Source organism: Oncorhynchus clarkii, chromosome 8 (genome assembly GCF_045791955.1).
Source record: "Oncorhynchus clarkii lewisi isolate Uvic-CL-2024 chromosome 8, UVic_Ocla_1.0, whole genome shotgun sequence".
Classification (NCBI taxonomy): Eukaryota; Metazoa; Chordata; class Actinopteri; order Salmoniformes; family Salmonidae; genus Oncorhynchus; species Oncorhynchus clarkii.
Window position 1 is genome coordinate 15479301 of NC_092154.1, and position 20016 is coordinate 15499316.

The 20016-nt window shown below is 43.0% G+C and overlaps 1 protein-coding gene across 7 annotated transcripts in view; it reads left to right on the plus strand.

Moving 5' to 3' along the window:
* LOC139415003 (probable E3 ubiquitin-protein ligase RNF144A-A) overlaps positions 1 to 20016 on the plus strand; it is a 40673-nt gene that overhangs the window by 10249 nt on the left and 10408 nt on the right. For all 7 annotated transcript variants that reach the window (XM_071162706.1, XM_071162709.1, XM_071162707.1 and 4 more), the window contains 3 exons: positions 15333 to 15495; positions 18866 to 18970; positions 19249 to 19309. In XM_071162706.1, coding sequence (XP_071018807.1) covers positions 15352 to 15495; positions 18866 to 18970; positions 19249 to 19309 — 310 coding nt within the window. In that variant the 5' untranslated portion in view covers positions 15333 to 15351. The remainder of the gene's footprint in view (positions 1 to 15332; positions 15496 to 18865; positions 18971 to 19248; positions 19310 to 20016) is intronic.

Consider the following 20016-nt stretch of genomic DNA (forward strand, 5'->3'; position numbering starts at 1 on the left):
CATCTGTCATTTTGCCAACTCAGTTTGTTTAATCTGCTATTTTTCTAGCAGCATTAACTCGTTGCTCAAAACTTAAACCAGTGACACCTGGTGACACAACTGGAGTAACAAACTGTGGCTCTCGAACAGTTAGGATTCCTTCCTCAACTAGTTTGGCTTTTAGATTGGCCTTCATATTGTTTTTCAATTGCTTACGATCTAATTCAATATTGTAGTGCTCAGCAATCTGTGCCATCTGCTCTTTAGTCTACTGCTCCAAACGTGCTTCAGACGGGCACTCAACTTGTCCACATTATTAGCCATGATAAACTCAACTAAAGTACCAATTAGACTGTGACAAAAGCCTGTACATAGTGTACCCTGATAATGTGAAGGACAACCAACACAAAATGGACCCTCCCCGGCCCTAGTCTAATTAATATACCCATCTAACTGACTATTTAACCAAAAACCCTAGTCTTTGTGCAAACACTGGCTTTGGGTCAGTCACAGTGGTCAGGTATTCTGTTTAGGACCAAATAACAATATTTTTATCTCGCTCTCTCTCTATTTTGACGACTCTCTCTTTCAGTGTCTCTCTATCTTTCCTCTTTCTTGCTTTCGCTCTATTTTTCTATCTCTCTCAGAAGCCAGGTACAAGCTAGAGAGGAACTATTAACTGACTACCTGATCACCGAATTGTATTCTAGTTTGCTGTTTCATTAACCTGAACTAGTTTTGTTATTTTCTTGGTGCTGGACGTCTCACCATTGGCCTTATCAAGTGAAATACCACAGTCTGAGGTTTCTGTTCCCTTTATGTAAGAGCCACTAGAGGAGATGTGTTGTATTACTGTACAAAAGGTTTGAACTTTAGCTGAACTTTTTTCTTGATTGACGAGAAATGACTCACGCTCTGCAGTGTTTTAGTGATTCACAAGGGGAGAGATCTCACTTGACTGTACTTGGGTTGGTCTCTATAAAGGCAAAAGAGCATCCGCAAAGTCAATTTGCCCGCAGACTCAAGAGAAGAGATGAGAACACCTTTTATAATTCAAATGATCTCTCATGAATTGCCTCTGGTATTTGTATCTATGTAGCTTACATTGTGCACTTAGTCTGTACTCAGCAATAAGTTAATGGAGTCTTGCTGTAGGCTAGTAAGACTCCACCTTGGACAGCCTCGAGACATAGAGATGGGTATTGGTTATTTCGCTAGTTGACTTCGGTCCTCTGTAGCTCAGTTGGTAGAACATGATGCTTGCAACACCAGGATAGTGGGTTTGATTCCAGTGACCGACCTTATGTAAAATGAATGACTGTAAGTCTCTTTGGAGAATAGTGTCTGCTAAATGGCATATATTATATATAACTGGACTGTTACTAGGAGACAGAGTTCTCCTCTAGTCTTTCCTGGTTATTCCACTGAGTTCTCAGTCTTTCCCTATTCAACAGGGTTAATGTAGAGCACGTGTCAAACTCAAGGCCTGCGGGTGGAAAAGCAACCTCAGTCAACATTGAAATGACTAAAACCAAATCGAAACTGTGTAGAAATTATATTGGACCTACATTTTTATACAGTAGTCTCTTCACTCTTTCCATGTTGCTAAGAATCATCGAAACAAAAGCTGAATTGTCAGGAAGCGTCAAAAATTCAAAAAACAATGGATAGAGGGCTATTTTTTGCTCATTTTGACAGCGTGGAAATCTAACACATTTTCAGTGTGGGCCTCCAGACCTCGGTGAAGAGCGAATGCGGTCCGTAGGCAACATTTGTTTGACACTTCTGATGCAGAAAGAGGGTGCACACACAACAAATATGAAATACTTATCATACATTTTGTTAGTCTTTACATTTATTGAATTAAATATAGTTCAGCTGTCCCTGACATTTCAGCTGCTGCCTTTCTCAAGGGATGTTGTTGCAAAGGGTTAGAGCGGTAGCTAGCTTGGTAGCTTGTTCATTCTGACTGGTGTAGGTCAGATGTGTTCATTCTGACTGGTGTAGGTCAGATGTGTTCATTCTGACTGGTGTAGGTCAGATGTGTTTATTCTGACTGGTGTAGGTCAGATGTGTTCATTCTGACTGGTGTAGGTCAGATGTGTTCATTCTGACTGGTGTAGGTCAGATGTGTTCATTCTGACTGGTGTAGGTCAGATGTGTTTATTCTGACTGGTATAGGTCAGATGTGTTTATTCTGACTGGTGTAGGTCAGATGTGTTCATTCTGACTGGTGTAGGTCAGATGTGTTCATTCTGACTGGTGTAGGTCAGATGTGTTCATTCTGACTGGTGTAGGTCAGATGTGTTTATTCTGACTGGTGTAGGTCAGATGTGTTTATTCTGACTGGTGTAGATCAGACATGTTCATTCTGACTGGTGTAAATCAGATATGTTCAATCTGCCTCGTGTAGGTCAGATGTGTTTATTCTGACTGGTGTAGGTCAGATGTGTTCATTCTGACTGGTGTAGGTCAGATGTGTTCATTCTGACTGGTGTAGGTCAGATGTGTTCATTCTGACTGGTGTAGGTCAGATGTGTTCATTCTGACTGGTGTAGGTCAGATGTGTTCATTCTGACTGGTGTAGGTCAGATGTGTTTATTCTGACTGGTGTAGGTCAGATGTGTTCATTCTGACTGGTGTAGGTCAGATGTGTTTATTCTGACTGGTGTAGGTCAGTTGTGTTTATTCTGACTGGTGTAGGTCAGATGTGTTCATTCTGACTGGTGTAGGTCAGATGTGTTCATTCTGACTGGTGTAGGTCAGATGTGTTCATTCTGACTGGTGTAGGTCAGATGTGTTCATTCTGACTGGTGTAGGTCAGATGTGTTTATTCTGACTGGTGTAGGTCAGATGTGTTTATTCTGACTGGTGTAGGTCAGATGTGTTCATTCTGACTGGTGTAGGTCAGATGTGTTCATTCTGACTGGTGTAGGTCAGATGTGTTCATTCTGACTGGTGTAGGTCAGATGTGTTTATTCTGACTGGTGTAGGTCAGACGTGTTTATTCTGACTGGTGTAAATCAGATATGTTCAATCTGCCTCGTGTAGGTCAGATGTGTATAATTCTGACTGGTGTAGGTCAGATGTGTTTATTCTGACTGGTGTAGATCAGATATGTTCATTCTAACTGGTGTAAATCAGATATGTTCAATCTGCCTGGTGTAGGTCAGACATGTTCATTCTGACTGGTGTAGATCAGACATGTTCATTCTGACTGGTGTAGATCAGACATGTTCATTCTGACTGGTGTAGGTCAGATGTGTTCAATCTGCCTGGTGTAGATCAGATGTGTTCATTCTGCCTGGTGTAGATCAGACATGTTCATTCTGACTGGTGTAGGTCAGATGTGTTCAATCTGCCTGGTGTAGGTCAGATGTGTTCATTCTGACTGGTGTAGGTCAGATGTGTTCATTCTGCCTGGTGTAGATCAGACATGTTCATTCTGACTGGTGTAGGTCAGATGTGTTCATTCTGACTGGTGTAGGTCAGATGTGTTCATTCTGACTGGTGTAGATCAGATGAGTTCATTCTCTCTCTCAATTCAATTTCGATTCAATTTAAGGGGCTTTATTGGCATGGGAAACATATCAAATCAAATCAAACTTTATTTTCCACATGCGCCAAATACAACAAGTGCAGACTTTAATGTGAAATGCTTACTTACAAGCCCTTAACCAAAAGTGCAGTTCAAGAAGAAGAAATTATTTACCAAGTAAGCTAAAATAAAAAGTAATAATAAAAAGTAACACAATAAGAATAACAATAATGAGGCTATATACAGGGGGCACCGGTACCAAATCAGTGTGCAGGGGTACAGGCTAGTTGATGTAATCTGTACATGTAGGTGGGGGCGAAGTGGCTATGCATAGGTAACAAACAAACAGCGAGTAGCAGCAGTGTACAAGGGGGGGGAGTCAATGTAAATTGTCCGGTGGCGATTTTTATGAATTGTTCAGCAGTCTAATGGTTTGAGGGTAGAAGCTGTTGAAGGGCCTTTTGGTCCTAGACTTGGCGTTCCGGTAAAGCTTGCCGTGCGGTAGCAGAGAAAACAGTCTATAACTTGGGTGACTGGAGTCTCTGACAATTTTATGGGCTTTCCTCTGACACCGCCTATTACAGTGAGGGAAAAAAGTGGACTGGAAGAAAGATTTCTTCCAGTCCAAAACGATGTCCTCTCCGTTCAAAATATTTTCCTCCATTTGGGAATCGCTAAATTAATCGTCCTCCAACAATCTCTGTCTCACTTTCCCGATCAATTTCTTCTAAAATTGTGTGTACATCTGTATATCTAGACTTAGATTTAGCTTTCCCTGACTTAGTCGCCATACTGATTGATATATAAACAGCTGAAGATGTGCTTTACCAAAACAGTGCTGTGCGTAACATGCGTGGTTCCTTCCGGTATGAATCGTCAATGGCGAATGACCCTCTTTACGCCGGAGATTACTACATGGGTTGGTCTTCCAACACATAAACATTACATATTGCCGTTTACCTCAGCTCATTGGCTATCTACCCAGCTAGATTTCAAGACGATCAGTGGTCATTGGGTTAAAATACAGTCAATCAACGAAACAGCGGTCATATCATTCGTGCACAATGATGTCTTTACTTGTTGTCTTCAAATCGGTTTCTTTCAGTCAATATGTCCCGCGAAATGATCCATCAGGTTTGGTTGTGTTACAAACAAACCAGTTGATTGCAATGAAACCAAACATGAATGGAAAAGTCACGTTTAGTGTGTGTATTTACATCGAATGTGTCGTCGAAAATGGAATGAGACGGAATTCACGACACAAGCGGTTCACAAAATGTTTCGTGTTAGGCTATAAAAATGGATTTGATCAAACAAAAGACCATTCATTGTGTAACAATGAGCATTGGGATTGCAAACAGAGGAAGATCGTCAAAGGTAAACTATTTATTTTATTGCAGTTTGGGATTTTGTTACGCCTGTGCTGGTTGAAATAGTTGTTTTTTATTGGGCTCTATCCTCAGATAATTGCATCGTATTCTTTCGCAGTAAATCCTTTTTTAAATTTGACAACGCAGTTGGATTAGCAAGATTCTAGGCTTTCGAAACATGTGAGACACTTGTATTTTCATGAATGTTTAATATGACTATTTTTGTAGCGATCACCGGGTTCGGTGCGCAGAGAGGTTAAGTTTGCCTGCATTAAAGTCCCCGGCCACTAGGAGCACCACTTCTGGGTGAGCATTTTCTTCTTTGCTTATGGCCTTATAGTGTTGTTTGAGAGCTGTCTTTGTGCCAGCTTCACTTTTGTGGTGGTAAATAGACGGCTACAAATAATACATATGAGAACTATCTTGGTAGATAGTGTGGTCAACAACTTATCATAAGGTACTCTACCTCAGGCGAGCAATACCTTGAGACTTCTTTAATATTAAATATGTTTATTATTAATATGTTTACGTTGCCAAAGCAAGTGAAATAGATAATAAACAAAGGTGAAAGAAATAATAAAAAAATGAACGGTCAACATTACACTCACAAAAGTTCCAAAAGAATAAAGACATTTCAAATGTATATATACAGTGTTGTATCGATGTGCAAATAGTTAAAGTACAAAAGGGAAAATAAATACATGTAAATGTGGGTTGAATTTACATTGGTGTTTGTTCTTCACTGGTTGCCCTTTTTTTGTGGCAACAAGTCACACATCTTGCTGTTGTGATTGCACACTGGTATTTCACCCAATAGATATGGGAGTTTATCAAAATTGGATTTATTTTCTAATTCTTTGTGGGTCTGTAATCTGAGGGAAATATGTGTCTATAATATGGTCATACATTTGGCAGGAGGTTGGATCTCAGAGATCATCTTGTTCTACTGTAAGAATTGTCTCAGTAGTGCTTCTTTTCCCTGTGGAACAGACCATTACTTTCCTTTGTTGATTTCTGCTGGTCAAGCAAAGTGGATTACTCTCTCTCTCTCTTTCTCTCTCTCTCTCTCTCTCTCTCTCTCTCTCTCTCTCTCTCTCTCTCTCTCTCTCTCTCTCTCTCTCTCTCTCTCTCTCTCTCTCTCTCTCTCTCTCTCTCTCTCTCTCTCTTTCTCTCTCGTTCTCGCTCTCGCTCTCTCTCTCGCTTTCTCTCTCTTTCTCTTTCTCTCTTTCTCTCTCTTTCTCTCTCGCTCTCTCTCTCTTTCTCTCTCTCGCTCTCTCACTCTCTCTCTCGCGCACGCACTTATCTTCCTTAAAGACTGTTCTTCCAGACACAAGGCACACACCTTCCTCTCCTCTTTGGAAGCTGTGTGCTTTTCCTTGTTCTAATCCAATTATAGACACTAATTTAGGAGACCTACATTTCACTTTTCTGACTGGCTAGTGTTAGATTCAGAAGCCAGAGATTCTCTCCGATCTCTGTGGACTTCTGCTAAGGAAAACAAAGACCTTGTCACTTCGTGTGCTGTGAAAGGGCCTTGAGATCGCTCCCATGGTGTTTAACTTTATTCGAAAATGAACGTTTTATATAGTATGCATGCATGCCCTTTAACAGTGAACAATCTTTAGTCTCCAGATAACGATATAAAGAGATTGATCCACTTTTCCTCAGTTGTGTACTTGAACACAAGAATCCTAAAGATACCCGCGATGGAACCCTTTGTAGAAACCTGTGGTTTACAGGTCAAACAAGGGCAAGTGAGCCATTAAGCAACATTGGGATACTTAATTAACGTTAAGAAAAAATCCCTAACTACCACTAGCAGGTCCCGGTCATCATCATCAAGGGAAAACAAGGCAACAGTAAACAGTCTCCCATGAATGATGCAGCGCCCCCTCTTGGGCCAATTGAGATATTGCGTGTGACTAACACATTTCAGTTATCGTGTTACCACAGATTATCCATTATAGTGGCTGCTCTAACAATGAAAAAATAAAGTAAAAAATAGATAGCAGTTAGCCTGGGTAACAGTCTTTTCATTCTCTCTCAAACTCATTCCACGGAGGGCCAAGTATCTGCGGGTTTTCGCTCCTCCCTTGTACTTGATTGATTAATTAAGATCACTAATTAGTAAGGAACTCCCAACACCTGGTTGTCTAGGACTTAATTGAAAGAAAAAAAAGAAAAAAAACTGCAGACACTAGGCCCTCCATGGAATGAGTTTGACACCCCTGTTCTAGATCATTCTAGCCATTATATCCAATGAGAGGGCAGATACGCATGTGAACAACAGGCACAACACTGATATAGTGTTTTTTCAGTACACTCGTAACAACCTAAGCACTACTAGACATCTATTCCATCAACTAAGCCATTACATTTTTGTGGGGGAGGACATGTTTACTGTTGCTTTGTTTAACCTAGATGGATTATACATAAAAAGAGTTTACGTAAGCCCTTGATACCGACATTATGTAGCTACAGTATATGCTTGTAGGGACTGAAATGAAAGCTGTCAGTTCATTTAGATTCAGAAGACAGGTGCCACCTTGCCACTTTTTTGTTAAACAGGGGAGGGGATGGGGCTGGAATTAAACTCATGAGGCATTTATCAATTATTTTCTTTAATTTATAATTAATTTAAATGTCCAAAATGGATGTACCACTCTTTAAGAGTGGTTTTTAACTAACAGATTCAGCCTCAGATTATATAAATCCAGTCTTTGTATTGTCAAGTATAGAATTTACAATCAAAATAGATTATAGCATTATGCATATCTAGAATGAAGCCTATCTAGTTGATCTATTTATCAGCAGTGTTCTCCTAGGGCTAGTAGCACAGGGACGTTGCTCTGAGCCGCTTGTCCAGATGGGTGGTTAAAGCAGGAGATGGGCTGGTAACAAGCTGGTCTGGTCTACCATGCAGAGAGAGGAATCAATCCCCATTTCTGACTCACAGTCGTCCATTAAATGAATGAGAACAAACATCTAAAATTGTCAATTTCCATACAGTCCATCACAAAAAAATATGAGTGATCAACTAATAGCCAGCCATTATAGCATATTGGCTTGCCTTTCTGCATGTCAAAACACATATTTTGTAAGTGATGATAGAAGTGTTTCTTTCCAAGCTTCGGACGAGGCAATAACAAGAGATTGACTCCTGTAGACAATCCTAATTGGCCTAAACATAGCTGGGGTGCAATTACAGGGTGTCACTATCAATTATACAAATGGCCAGTCAGTCAGAGAGGTAGTACCCACCTCACTGTTCTCTGTCTGTCACAGGGTAAAGAGACAGATATTTAAAAATATATATATAACCTGGCAAGTCAGTTAAGAACAAATTCTTATTTACAATGACAGCCTACACCAGCCAAACCCGGACGACACTGGGCCAATTGTGCGCCACCCAATGAGACTCCCAATCACAGCCAGTTGTGATACAACCTGGATTTGAGGTATCCAAGGTATCCATAGTGACACCTCTAGCACTGAAATGCAGTGCCTTAGACAACCTGGGAGAGAAGGTAATCAAGCCACCTCAAAAAGCACAAGAAAGAGGATTTCGACACCCACCATCTCATATTGTTCTGAAATAATTTCTGTAGTTAGAAACAGATAAGGTTAGCATTCCTGCAACATTAGTTTGTTTAAATATAATTTGATCTCTGAGAAACTGATTGCTAGTAAGCTATTTTAATTTATAGGATTCATATAATCTTCAATAAATATAGTACATAATATCCGATTTGGACCATAATTCTTCCTAACAATGAGTTAGGCCTGAGGAATCCAATAAAAGGATCAATAGCCACCCCACGCCAATCTCACCCCACTAACCAGTGTACAGTATAATTTCTCTATGTCTGACAAGTAGTATGGAGCTGCTTCTTGGGGTATTGTTTCTTCATTCTATTTAATGTATTCCCTGTGAATCTGGGAATGTTTTTTTTTAAATAAGTCCGTTGCATTATTTACCATAAATGAGTGTGAAAGTACAACGTTTTGCCCACTAGATACCGCTGTTGATGCTACTGCCACCGCACCCTTTTCTCCATGTTGCTGGTGTTTTGTGTTTAATACTGAACACAAATATAAATGTAACGTGTAAAGTGTTGGTCCCATGTTTCATGAGCTGAAATAAAAGATCCTAGAAATTTTCCATACACATAAAAAGTGTATTTCTCTCAAATTTTGTGCATAAATTTGTTTACATCCCAGTTAGTGAGCATTTCTCCTTTGCCAAGATTATCCACCCACCTGACAGGTGTGGCATATCAAGAAGCTGATTAAAAAGCATGATCATTACACAGGTTAACCTTGTGCTGGGGACAATAAAAGGCCACTCTAAAATGTGCAGTTTTGTCACACAACACAATGCTACAGACGTCTCAAGTTTTGAGGGAGTGTGCAATTGGCATGCTGACTGCAGGAATGTCCACCAGAGCTGTTCCCGGAGAATTACATTAAATGTTCATTTGTCTCCCGTAAGCCGCCTCCAAAAATAATTACAAGAATTTGGCAGTATGTCCAACCGGGTAACCACGTCAGCCCCTCCACATCAGTCTTCTTCTCCTGCGGGATCGTCTGAGACCAGCCACCCAGAAAGCTGATGAAACTGTGGGTTTGCAAAACTGAAGAATTTCTACACAAACTGTCAGAAACCATCTCAGGGAAGCGTGCTCGTTGTTCTCACTAGAGTCTGCAGTTTGGCGTCGTAATCAACTTCAGTGGGCAAATGCTCACCGTCGATGGCCACTGACACGCTGGAGAAGTGTGCTCTTTGTGGATTAATCCCGGTTTCAACTGTACCAGGCAGATGGCAAACAGCGTGTATGGCATCATGTGGGCGAGCGGTTTGCTGATGTCAACATTGTGAACAGAGTGCCCCATGGTGGCAGTGGGGTTATGGTATGGGCAGGCATAAGCTACCGACAACGAACACAATTGCATTTTAGCGATTTCAATTTGAATGCACAAAGATACCATGATTAGAACCTAAGGCCCATTGTCGTGCCATTCATCTGCCGTCATCACCTCATGTTTCAGCATAAAATGCACGGCCCCATGTTGCAAAGATCTTTACACAATTCAGTCAGAAATGGCTGTAATTGGCCTCCCGGGTGGCGCAGTGGTTAAGGGCGCTGTACTGCAGCGCCAGCTGTGCCATCAGAGTCCCTGGGTTCGTGCCCAGGCTCTGTTGTAACCGGCCGCGACCGGGAGGTCCGTGGGGCGACGCACAATTGGTCTAGCGTCGCCCGGGTTAGGGAGGGCTTGGTCGGTAGGGGTGTCCTTGTCTCATCGCGCACCAGCGACTCTTGTGGCGGGCTGGGCGCAGTGTGCGCTAACCAAGGTGGCCAGGTGCACGGTGTTTCCTCCGGCGCATTGGTGCGGCTGGCTTCCGGGTCGGATGCGTGCTGTTAAGAAGCAGTACGGCTGGTTGGGTTGTGTATCGGAGGACGCATGACTTTCAACCTTCGTCTCTCCTGAGCCCGTACGGGAGTTGTAGCGATGAGACAACTACAACAATTGGATACCACGAAATTGGGGAGAAAAAGGGGTAAAATTCAAAAAGAATAAATTTAATAAAAAGAAATGGCTGTAATTATTTTGCAGCTTCAGCATCACTGACAGTGCGATACACACTGCTGATGTTCTGTATTGGTCGCTGCAGCAGGGAGGAGAGAAACAACGGATGCTAGTCACACAGTCACTCGCTGTCTTCTTTTTACACAGCACAGCACATCTGAGCCCGGCCCGGCACAATCAAATCAATTGCGGTCGGACTCCCTCTAGTCATTTGTGTGTCTTAATTATTTAATGAAACCTTTCGCTTTAAGCATCAGACAAGCTAAGTGCATATAGTTGATTTGATTAAAACACATAGGATGTGTCTATACAGTATATGAAGGAATTCACATTTAAACATTTCGACCAAATCGATTGGTCGATAGAACAGACTATGATTGTTTTTTGTCAGGGACAGCCCTACTCTGGATCGAAGTGTACGACAGCGGGTTCCAGTTCCCACCAATATTCAGCAACTTTGCACATCCATTGAGGAGGAGTGGGAGAACATTCATCAGGCCACAATCAACAGCCTGATCAACTCTGTGTGAAGGAGATGTGTCGCGCTGCACGAGGCAAATGGTGGTCACACCAGATAATGACTGGTTTTCTGATCCACGCCCCTACCTTTTTTTTTTAAAGCTAAAACCTAGATTAAGGCCTAATTTACTGATTTGTACTGTAACTCAGTAAAATCGTTGAAATTGTTGCATGTTTGGTTTATAAATATATATTTTTCTTTGCAACTTTGGGTAGAAAACCAATAACTTTTGCTCATGTTGAAAATAAATGTAATGGTCATTCTCACAATTCAAGCCAGTCCTCCATGAATGCAATTCAGTTTGTCCTCCTCTTAGGCATAATCTGTCAGAGAACTGCTACTGAATACTGGTTGTTGGGATGGGATTGGTGTGGGGGCTCTCTGGGTGTCTTTTGACCCTGCTATTGGATTCTTCTTGTCTTACTCAATGGTAGGAAAAGGTTTGGTCCAAATCGATTTTTGGGTACTATATTTGAAGAATATTATGTTTATCTTACAAATTAAAAGGGCCAATTTGGGTGCACACAATTAGCTTAAGAGAGAGATTAAATTAAATTTAAAAAATGCTTCAGGAATGCTAATTGTTTCAAACTACAGAAACTATTTCATGGCCTGCTGAAATGACATGGAATGACTCGGCAGAGAGAAAGCCCGAGACAGAGAGAGCAAGCACTGAGGCATGCTGAGAAGTCAACTGAACTGACCTATTCTGCTCACTGGTTTCAACTCGCCTGGCAATGAAATGTCATAGTTAAGTATGGTGCTGTACTTGAGTTTCCCCCCTTACTCTGCCAGTAGTTTAGGCCTTGCATATCCCAATAGCACCCTAATGTATTCCCAGGCATCTGATCAAAGGCAGTGCACTAAATATGTTGCTAATTGTATCTTTATTTAACTAGGCAAGTCAGTTAAGATCAAATTATTTTTTACAATGACAGCCTACCCCAGCCAAACCCTCCAGTAACCAAGACAACACTGGGCCAATTGTGCAGCACCCAGGATTGAACCAGTGTCTGTAGTGACACCTCTAGCACAGTATGGCAGTGCCTTAGACCATTGCACCGCTCAGGAGTATAAAATTGTGACGCACCCAATGACTTAGGCTCTCACTGTTAAATGTTCCTATTCATTGTAAATGTTGTGTCCCATTCATTTTCACTGTTATGTCTTCCCATTCATTCTCACTGTTATATGGCAGGGCAGCCTTCATCTGTACACACAGCATTCATTCATGTGATTATGGCGATGTTGATAAAATCATTTTTTAATTAGTGATGGGCTGAACATAATATGTTTAATATCCAGTTGTATTGCTGCTGGAGTCAGCCTGGTAGTCTATGGTCATAATGGGTTTGTTACGAAATGAAAGACTCTATCCATCCCACCCACTCTGAACCCTCCCTCGCTTTCTGTATATTAATGTGACAACATCAGTTAGGATGATATCTACCTTATTTCTGGATATATATTTTCTCATACCGTCTGGTTATTATACAGTAGAAACACTAAGTGTGAGTCCCAAATGGCACCAGATTCTCCACAAGTGCACTATTTTCCACTAAAATGCACTAGGGTGCCATTTGGGGCGAACCCACTGTGAGACATGTTGTCTGGGGTGATATCCATATGACACATATTTTCTCATCTGTACTGTGTTTGGAGGAAAATGTTGTTGTATTGACACTTTGTGGAGGATGTGATACGCCATGTGCCCATGTGTCATCAACATGTTCCTTTTTATAGTTTCAGACATTCAGACACGGTCACATACTCTCACTCAGGTTCCTAATATTAGAGTGGTGGGGGTGGGAAGGAGGTCTGGCTGTGGTACAACTGTGTGATGTTGGTCATCCACACACACACACACACACACCACACACCACACACACACACACACACACACACACACACACACACACACACACACACACACACACACACACACACACACACACAGTCCTCCAGGAGGTCCTTCAGTTCCATCTGTCTCCAACCCTGTCATCTCCAACCCTGTCTCCACACTACCAATCCACATGAATGATCTTAGGGTAGAAAAGAGAACTCACTAGCTGTATAGTCTAGTTACAGTAGTGACGCATGGCTCTGTGGAAGGCAAGCAACACTCATTTCCATCTTTGTTCATAAATAGGCACTTTGGACCATTGAGGTTTGAGGTTTGAACTTGGCTCTGCTTTCATAAATCCCTGTGGTGCCAGTTCCACAGTAGCTTGGCCCTCCCCATGAGGCATCCCTCTCACACAGTACAGAGTAGGGCCGTTTAAAGGCTTAACACAGTCATGGTGCCTGGTCAATCAATTCACAACTTCCCTCTACTCTGTGTGAAGTGAGAGGAACGTGTTGTATATTTGCATAACGCTTCTCACATTCACTCACTCTAGGTTGAAATGAAGTCTCTGAAATGAAGCTCTCTCTCCCTCTCTCTGGAACCAGAATGGAGTGGAGAGAGGCTGGTCTGTGTTGTACTGTTCTGAACAGCTGTAGTGTCCTGTAGAGGCTGGTCTGTGTTGTACTGTTCTGAACAGTTGTAGTGTCCTGTAGAGGCTGGTCTGTGCTGTACTGTTCTGAACAGTTGTAGTGTCCTGTAGAGGCTGGTCTGTGCTGTACTGTTCTGAACAGTTGTAGTGTTCTGTAGAGGCTGGTCTGTGCTGTACTGTTCTGAATAGCTATAGTGTTCTGTAGAGGCTGGTCTGTGCTGTACTGTTCTGAACAGTTGTAGTGTTCTGTAGAGGCTGGTCTGTGCTGTACTGTTCTGAATAGCTATAGTGTTCTGTAGAGGCTGGTCTGTGCTGTACTGTTCTGAACAGCTGTAGTGTCCTGTAGAGGCTGGTCTGTGTTGTACTGTTCTGAACAGCTGTAGTGTCCTGTAGAGGCTGGTCTGTGCTGTACTGTTCTGAACAGCTGTAGTGTCCTGTAGAGGCTGGTCTGTGCTGTACTGTTCTGAACAGCTGTAGTGTCCTGTAGAGGCTGGTCTGTGTTGTACTGTTCTGAACAGTTGTAGTGTCCTGTAGAGGCTGGTCTGTGCTGTACTGTTCTGAACAGTTGTAGTGTCCTGTAGAGGCTGGTCTGTGTTGTACTGTTCTGAACAGCTGTAGTGTCCTGTAGAGGCTGGTCTGTGCTGTACTGTTCTGAACAGTTGTAGTGTCCTGTAGAGGCTGGTCTGTGTTGTACTGTTCTGAACAGCTGTAGTGTCCTGTAGAGGCTGGTCTGTGTTGTACTGTTCTGAACAGCTGTAGTGTCCTGTAAAGGCTGGTCTGTGTTGTACTGTTCTGAACAGCTGTAGTGTCCTGTAGAGGCTGGTCTGTGTTGTACTGTTCTGAACAGCTGTAGTGTCCTGTAGAGGCTGGTCTGTGTTGTACTGTTCTGAACAGCTGTAGTGTCCTGTAGAGGCTGGTCTGTGTTGTACTGTTCTGAACAGCTGTAGTGTCCTGTAGAGGCTGGTCTGTGCTGTACTGTTCTGAACAGCTGTAGTGTCCCGTAGAGGCTGGTCTGTGCTGTACTGTTCTGAACAGCTGTAGTGTCCTGTAGAGGCTGGTCTGTGCTGTACTGTTCTGAACAGCTGTAGTGTCCTGTAGAGGCTGGTCTGTGCTGTACTGTTCTGAACAGCTGTAGTGTCCTGTAGAGGCTGGTCTGTGCTGTACTGTTCTGAACAGCTGTAAGCTCGTATCTGGAATGAGAGGGGAAAAGCTCTTAGTGATATGGGCTCTGCACTTAAAAATAAATAAAAACAGTTCACTCTCGAAACCAGCAACTAAGGATGACAGTGTTACTTTCATGACTCCATAACACCTTCAAAAGTGCTAGACAGATTGAATATTCATGACAAAATAACCTATATGAATTTTTAAACAAGCTGTTGTTATGAAGAACTTCTTTTGATGAACCTTAGAAGAAACACTGTTCATTCAATGAAAAGTTGATGGACGATCAAATTGAAAATCATTTGAAAGTCATTTGATGGTATTCATTTTCAAAGAAGAACAATAGAAAGATAATAATATAATAATAATAATACTTATATAATAATAAGAATAATCTAGGCTGATTTAGAAAGTATATACATATACATTTTACTAGGCAAGTCAGTTAAGAACAAATTCTTAATTACAATGACAGCTTACCGGGGAACAGTGGGTTAACTGCCTTGCTCAGGGGTAGAACAACAGATTCAGCCCAGGGATTCGACCCAGCAACCTTCCAGTTACTAGCCCAACACTCTAACCACTAGGCTACCTGCCAACTTGCTCGCAGACGTTCTACCATGAGTGAATGAATAATTATTACAGTATTACTGATCTTATAACCGTCTGTGTTCCAGGTCACCTGTGCCAGACGTCATGACGACGGGCCCGTCTGCACGGTACCGTCCCACCTGGGACCTGGCCCTGGACCCCCTGATGTCCTGCAAGCTGTGCCTTGGGGAGTTCCCCCGTGAGCAGATGACCACCATCAGCCAGTGCCAATGTGTCTTCTGCAGCCTGGTCAGTAGGTACAGCCTACACACCTGAATAGGTCCTGTTCATTAGGCACCAAGCAGAAGAAAACAGACGGAATCACACACTTCACTAAGCACATATCTATTTAAGTCAGTAGCACACCTCTTTTGAGGTGTGGAGGAAAGAGCATTTTTAAGTTATGAAACAGATAGAGGCCATGGCTGTATTAAGACTGGGCTGTGTTAATTAAGTATCAAACAGAAGAAAAGGGAGTGAAACAGTGAGGAACTACCTGAACTTGTCTAATAGGAAACACACATTTTCATGTTCTGTTGGAAAACATTTTGTTACCGTGTCCCTTCATGATAAGACGGAAAGTGAAAATGAATGTTTTTTTATTGGAGACTTCTAGGTAGACCCTCCCCGTTTAAGTCTGTTTTCTTCCATTTGGTGCCTGATGAAATCAACCCAGTCTTAATGGATCCTGATATAGCCATGTACTCTGATTGTGCACTTACCCCTAGTACCCCTACAAGTGTGCTGACTTAAGTAGAGCTGCAGTTAGTGAAGAGTGTGATTGAGAACAGGACAGCACTCAGCAGTGCTGAACATACTGTACTTCAGAGCTCTGGTCAAAAGTTGTGCAGTATAAAATGAATAGGGTACCAAACACAGGACCTATTCTGATGAGGAGCAGCTTGGACTGTGTTGATGTAACTGTTCTTGTTCCTCCTAAGTGAGAGTGTGACTTGTGGAGTGAGTGGAGGTCAACATTATGTAACGTCTGCCTGCCTGTATCATCATGTAGGAAGACTAGAGGATACTAGAGAACTGGGATAAGTCTAGTCCTGTTCTGTTCTGTCCTGTCCTTTTCCGACCTGTTCTGTCCTGTGCTTTCATGTCCTGTCCTTTACTGTCCTGCCCTGTTCTGTCCTGTTCTGTACTGCCACGTTCTGTAATGTCCTGTCCTGTTCTGTACTGTACTGTTCTGTACTGTTCTGTCCTGTTCTGTACTGTCCTGTACTGTCCTGTTCTGAACTGTTCTGTACTGTTCTGTACTGTCCTGTACTGTTCTGCACTGTACTGTCCTGTTCTGCACTGTTCTGTACTGTACTGTCCTGTTCTGTCCTGTCCCATTCTGTACTGTTCTGTACTGCTATGTTCTATTCTGTCCTGTTCTGTACTGTTCTGCTCTGTCCTGTTCTGCACTGTCCTGTTCTACACTGTTCTGCACTGTTCTGTACTGTCCTGTTCTGTACTGTCCTGTTCTGCACTGTCCTGTTCTGCACTGTTCTGTACTGTACTGTCCTGTTCTGTCCTGTCCCATTCTGTACTGTTCTGTACTGCTATGTTCTATTCTGTCCTGTTCTGTACCCTCCTGTTCTGTCCTGTTCTGTACTGTCCTGTTCTGCACTGTCCTGTTCTGTACTGTCCTGTTCTGTACTGTCCTGTTCTGTCCTGTTCTGCACTGTCCTGTTCTACACTGTTCTGTACTGTCCTGTTCTGCACTGTTCTGTACTGTCCTGTTCTGCACTGTTCTGTACTGTTCTGCATTGTTCTGTCCTGTTCTGTACTGGCCTGTTCTGTCCTGGTCCATTCTGTACTGTTCTGTACTGCCACGTTCTGTTTTGTCCTGTCCTGTTCTGGACTGTCCTGTTCCACACTGTTCTGTACTGTCCTGTTCTGCACTGTCCTGTTCTACACTGTTCTGCACTGTCCTGTTCTGCACTGTCCTGTTCTGCACTGTTCTGTCCGGTTCTGTACTGTCCTGTTCTGCACTGTCCTGTTCTACACTGTCCTGTTCTGTACTGTCCTGTTCTGCACTGTCCTGTTCTGCACTGTCCTGTTCTGCACTGTCCTGTCCTGTTCTGTACTGTCCTGTTCTGCACTGTCCTGTTCTACACTGTTCTGTACTGTTCTATACTGTACTGTTCTGCACTGTTCTGTACTGTTCTGTCCTGACCCATTCTGTACTGCTCTGTACTGTACTGTTCTGCACTGTTCTGTCCTGACCCATTCTGTACTGTTCTGTACTGCCATGTTCTGTTCTGTCCTGTTCTGTTCTGTACTGTTCTGTACTGTACTGTTCCGTACTGTACTGTCCTGTTCTGCACTGTACTCTCCTGTTCTGTACTGTCCTGTTCTGTACTGTCCTGTCCTGTACTGTCCTGTTCTGTACTGTTCTGTCCTGGGCTGTCATGTCCTGTCCTTTACTGTTCTGTCCTGTTCTGTACTGTTCAGTCCTGTTCTGTACTGTTCTGTCCTGTTCTGTACTGTTCAGTCCTGTTCTGTACTGTTCTGTCCTGTTCTATACTGTTCAGTCCTGTACTGTTCTGTACTGTCCTGTTCTGTACTGTTCTGTCCTGTTCTGTACTGTCCTATTCTACACTGTTCTGCACTGTTCTGTCCTGTTTTGTACTGTCCTGTCCTGTCCCATTCTGTACTGTTCTGTACTGCCATGTTCTGTCTTGTTCTGTACTGTTCTGTACTGTCCTATTCTGTACTGTTCTGTTCTGTCCTGTTCTGTTCTGTCCTGTCTTTTCCTGTTCTGTATTGTCCTGTTCTGCACTGTTCTGTACTGTCCTGTTCTGCACTGTTCTGTCCTGTTCTGCATTGTTCTGTCCTGTTCTGTACTGGCCTGTTCTGTCCTGGTCCATTCTGTACTGTTCTGTACTGCCACGTTCTGTTTTGTCCTGTTCTGTCCTGTCCTGTTCTGGACTGTCCTGTTCCACACTGTTCTGTACTGTCCTGTTCTGCACTGTTCTGCACTGTCCTGCACTGTCCTGTTCTATACTGTTCAGTCCTGTACTGTTCTGTACTGTCCTGTTCTGTACTGTTCTGTCCTGTTCTGTACTGTCCTATTCTACACTGTTCTGCACTGTTCTGTCCTGTTTTGTACTGTCCTGTCCTGTCCCATTCTGTACTGTTCTGTACTGCCATGTTCTGTCTTGTTCTGTACTGTTCTGTACTGTCCTATTCTGTCCTATTCTGTACTGTTCTGTTCTGTCCTGTTCTGTTCTGTCCTGTCTGTCCTGTTCTGTATTGTCCTGTTCTGCACTGTTCTGTACTGTCCTGTTCTGCACTGTTCTGTCCTGTTCTGCACTGTTCTGTACTGTCCTGTTCTGCACTGTTCTGTCCTGTTCTGCACTGTCCCGTTCTGTTCTGTCCTTTTCTGTACTGTCCTGTACTGTTCTGTCCTGTACTGTTCTGTTCTGTTCTGTCCTATATTGTACTGTTCTGTTCTGTCCTGTCCTATACTGTCCTGTCCTGTTCTTTCCTGTACTGTTCTGTCCTGTTCTATCTTGCTCTGCTCAAAAGGAGTGCACTTTATTGGGGATAAGGTGCAATTTGGGACACACACACTATCCATTGTATTTTTGTAATCAAGTTTAATTCCTCTGCTTCTCCCTTGCAGTGCCTGAAGCAGTATGTTGAACTTCTGATCAAAGAGGGCCTCGAAACCACTATTAGCTGCCCAGACTCTGCCTGCCCAAAACAAGGTCACCTGCTAGAGAATGAGGTATAGTAAAGTAGTTCTACCAGGCTTCCAATTGAACTCACTGAGCCCGTCCCAAATGGCACCCTATTCCCTATGTAGTGCACTACTGTTGATCAGGGCCTATAAGTAGGGAATAGGGTGCCATTTGAGACACTGTCACTGAGATCTCCAAGTACTGTAGCTATTTGTCTCCATTCCCATTGAACCTGGATGCGTCTTCAACAGGTCAAGAGTGCAACAAGCAGGGTGATGAGAGACCTATATCTGTGTATGTCTCTACGTATGTCTCTGTCTTGCAGATTGAATGCATGGTGGCAGCAGGGAGCATGCAGAGGTACAGGAGGCTGCAGTTTGAGAGAGGTACGTACAGGCAACTTCCTTGACCTCTAACCCCTGACAGGTGACTCATGACGATTCACAAGCTGTGGTAGTAGAGAGAGCAAGTTATCAATGTGACTCCCTCCCGCTCTCCTCCACTGTAGACCTATCTTAACCTCTCAAAACATTATATAAGACTCACAGAGAGAAGAGACTGAGAGTGGACACAGGACAGGTCACAGCCCTGATCACTGACCCAGTAACCCTGACACTGACCATACAGGCTGTAGGAGTAGAGAAAAGGGAGACAATGGACTGTTTATTCAGTAATGTGTCTTCTTTCTCCTCTACTTTTAGACCTATCTTAGCCTCTGTTCAGATGACATAAGGCTCTCCGACAGAGCCGAAGGCTGGGAGCTTTTTCTCTCCATCTTAACTAATCAAATTCAGTTTCATTGAATTTGCGTAGGATTTAATTGGAAACCCCTTCAGATAAACAATCCTAAAACATCTGGCTCATGGATAATGGTAGATGAGAACTTTTTAGTGGATGCACACACACACACACACACACACACACACACACACACACACACACACACACACACACACACGCACACGCACACAAACACACACACAGCAGTTGTTGTTAAATGTTCTGTACTGGATGTGTTAGGCTTTTATTTTTTACTCCTGACCACAGAAGAGTTCAAGAAGATTAGCATAATTGTGATGAGAGGGAGATCAAG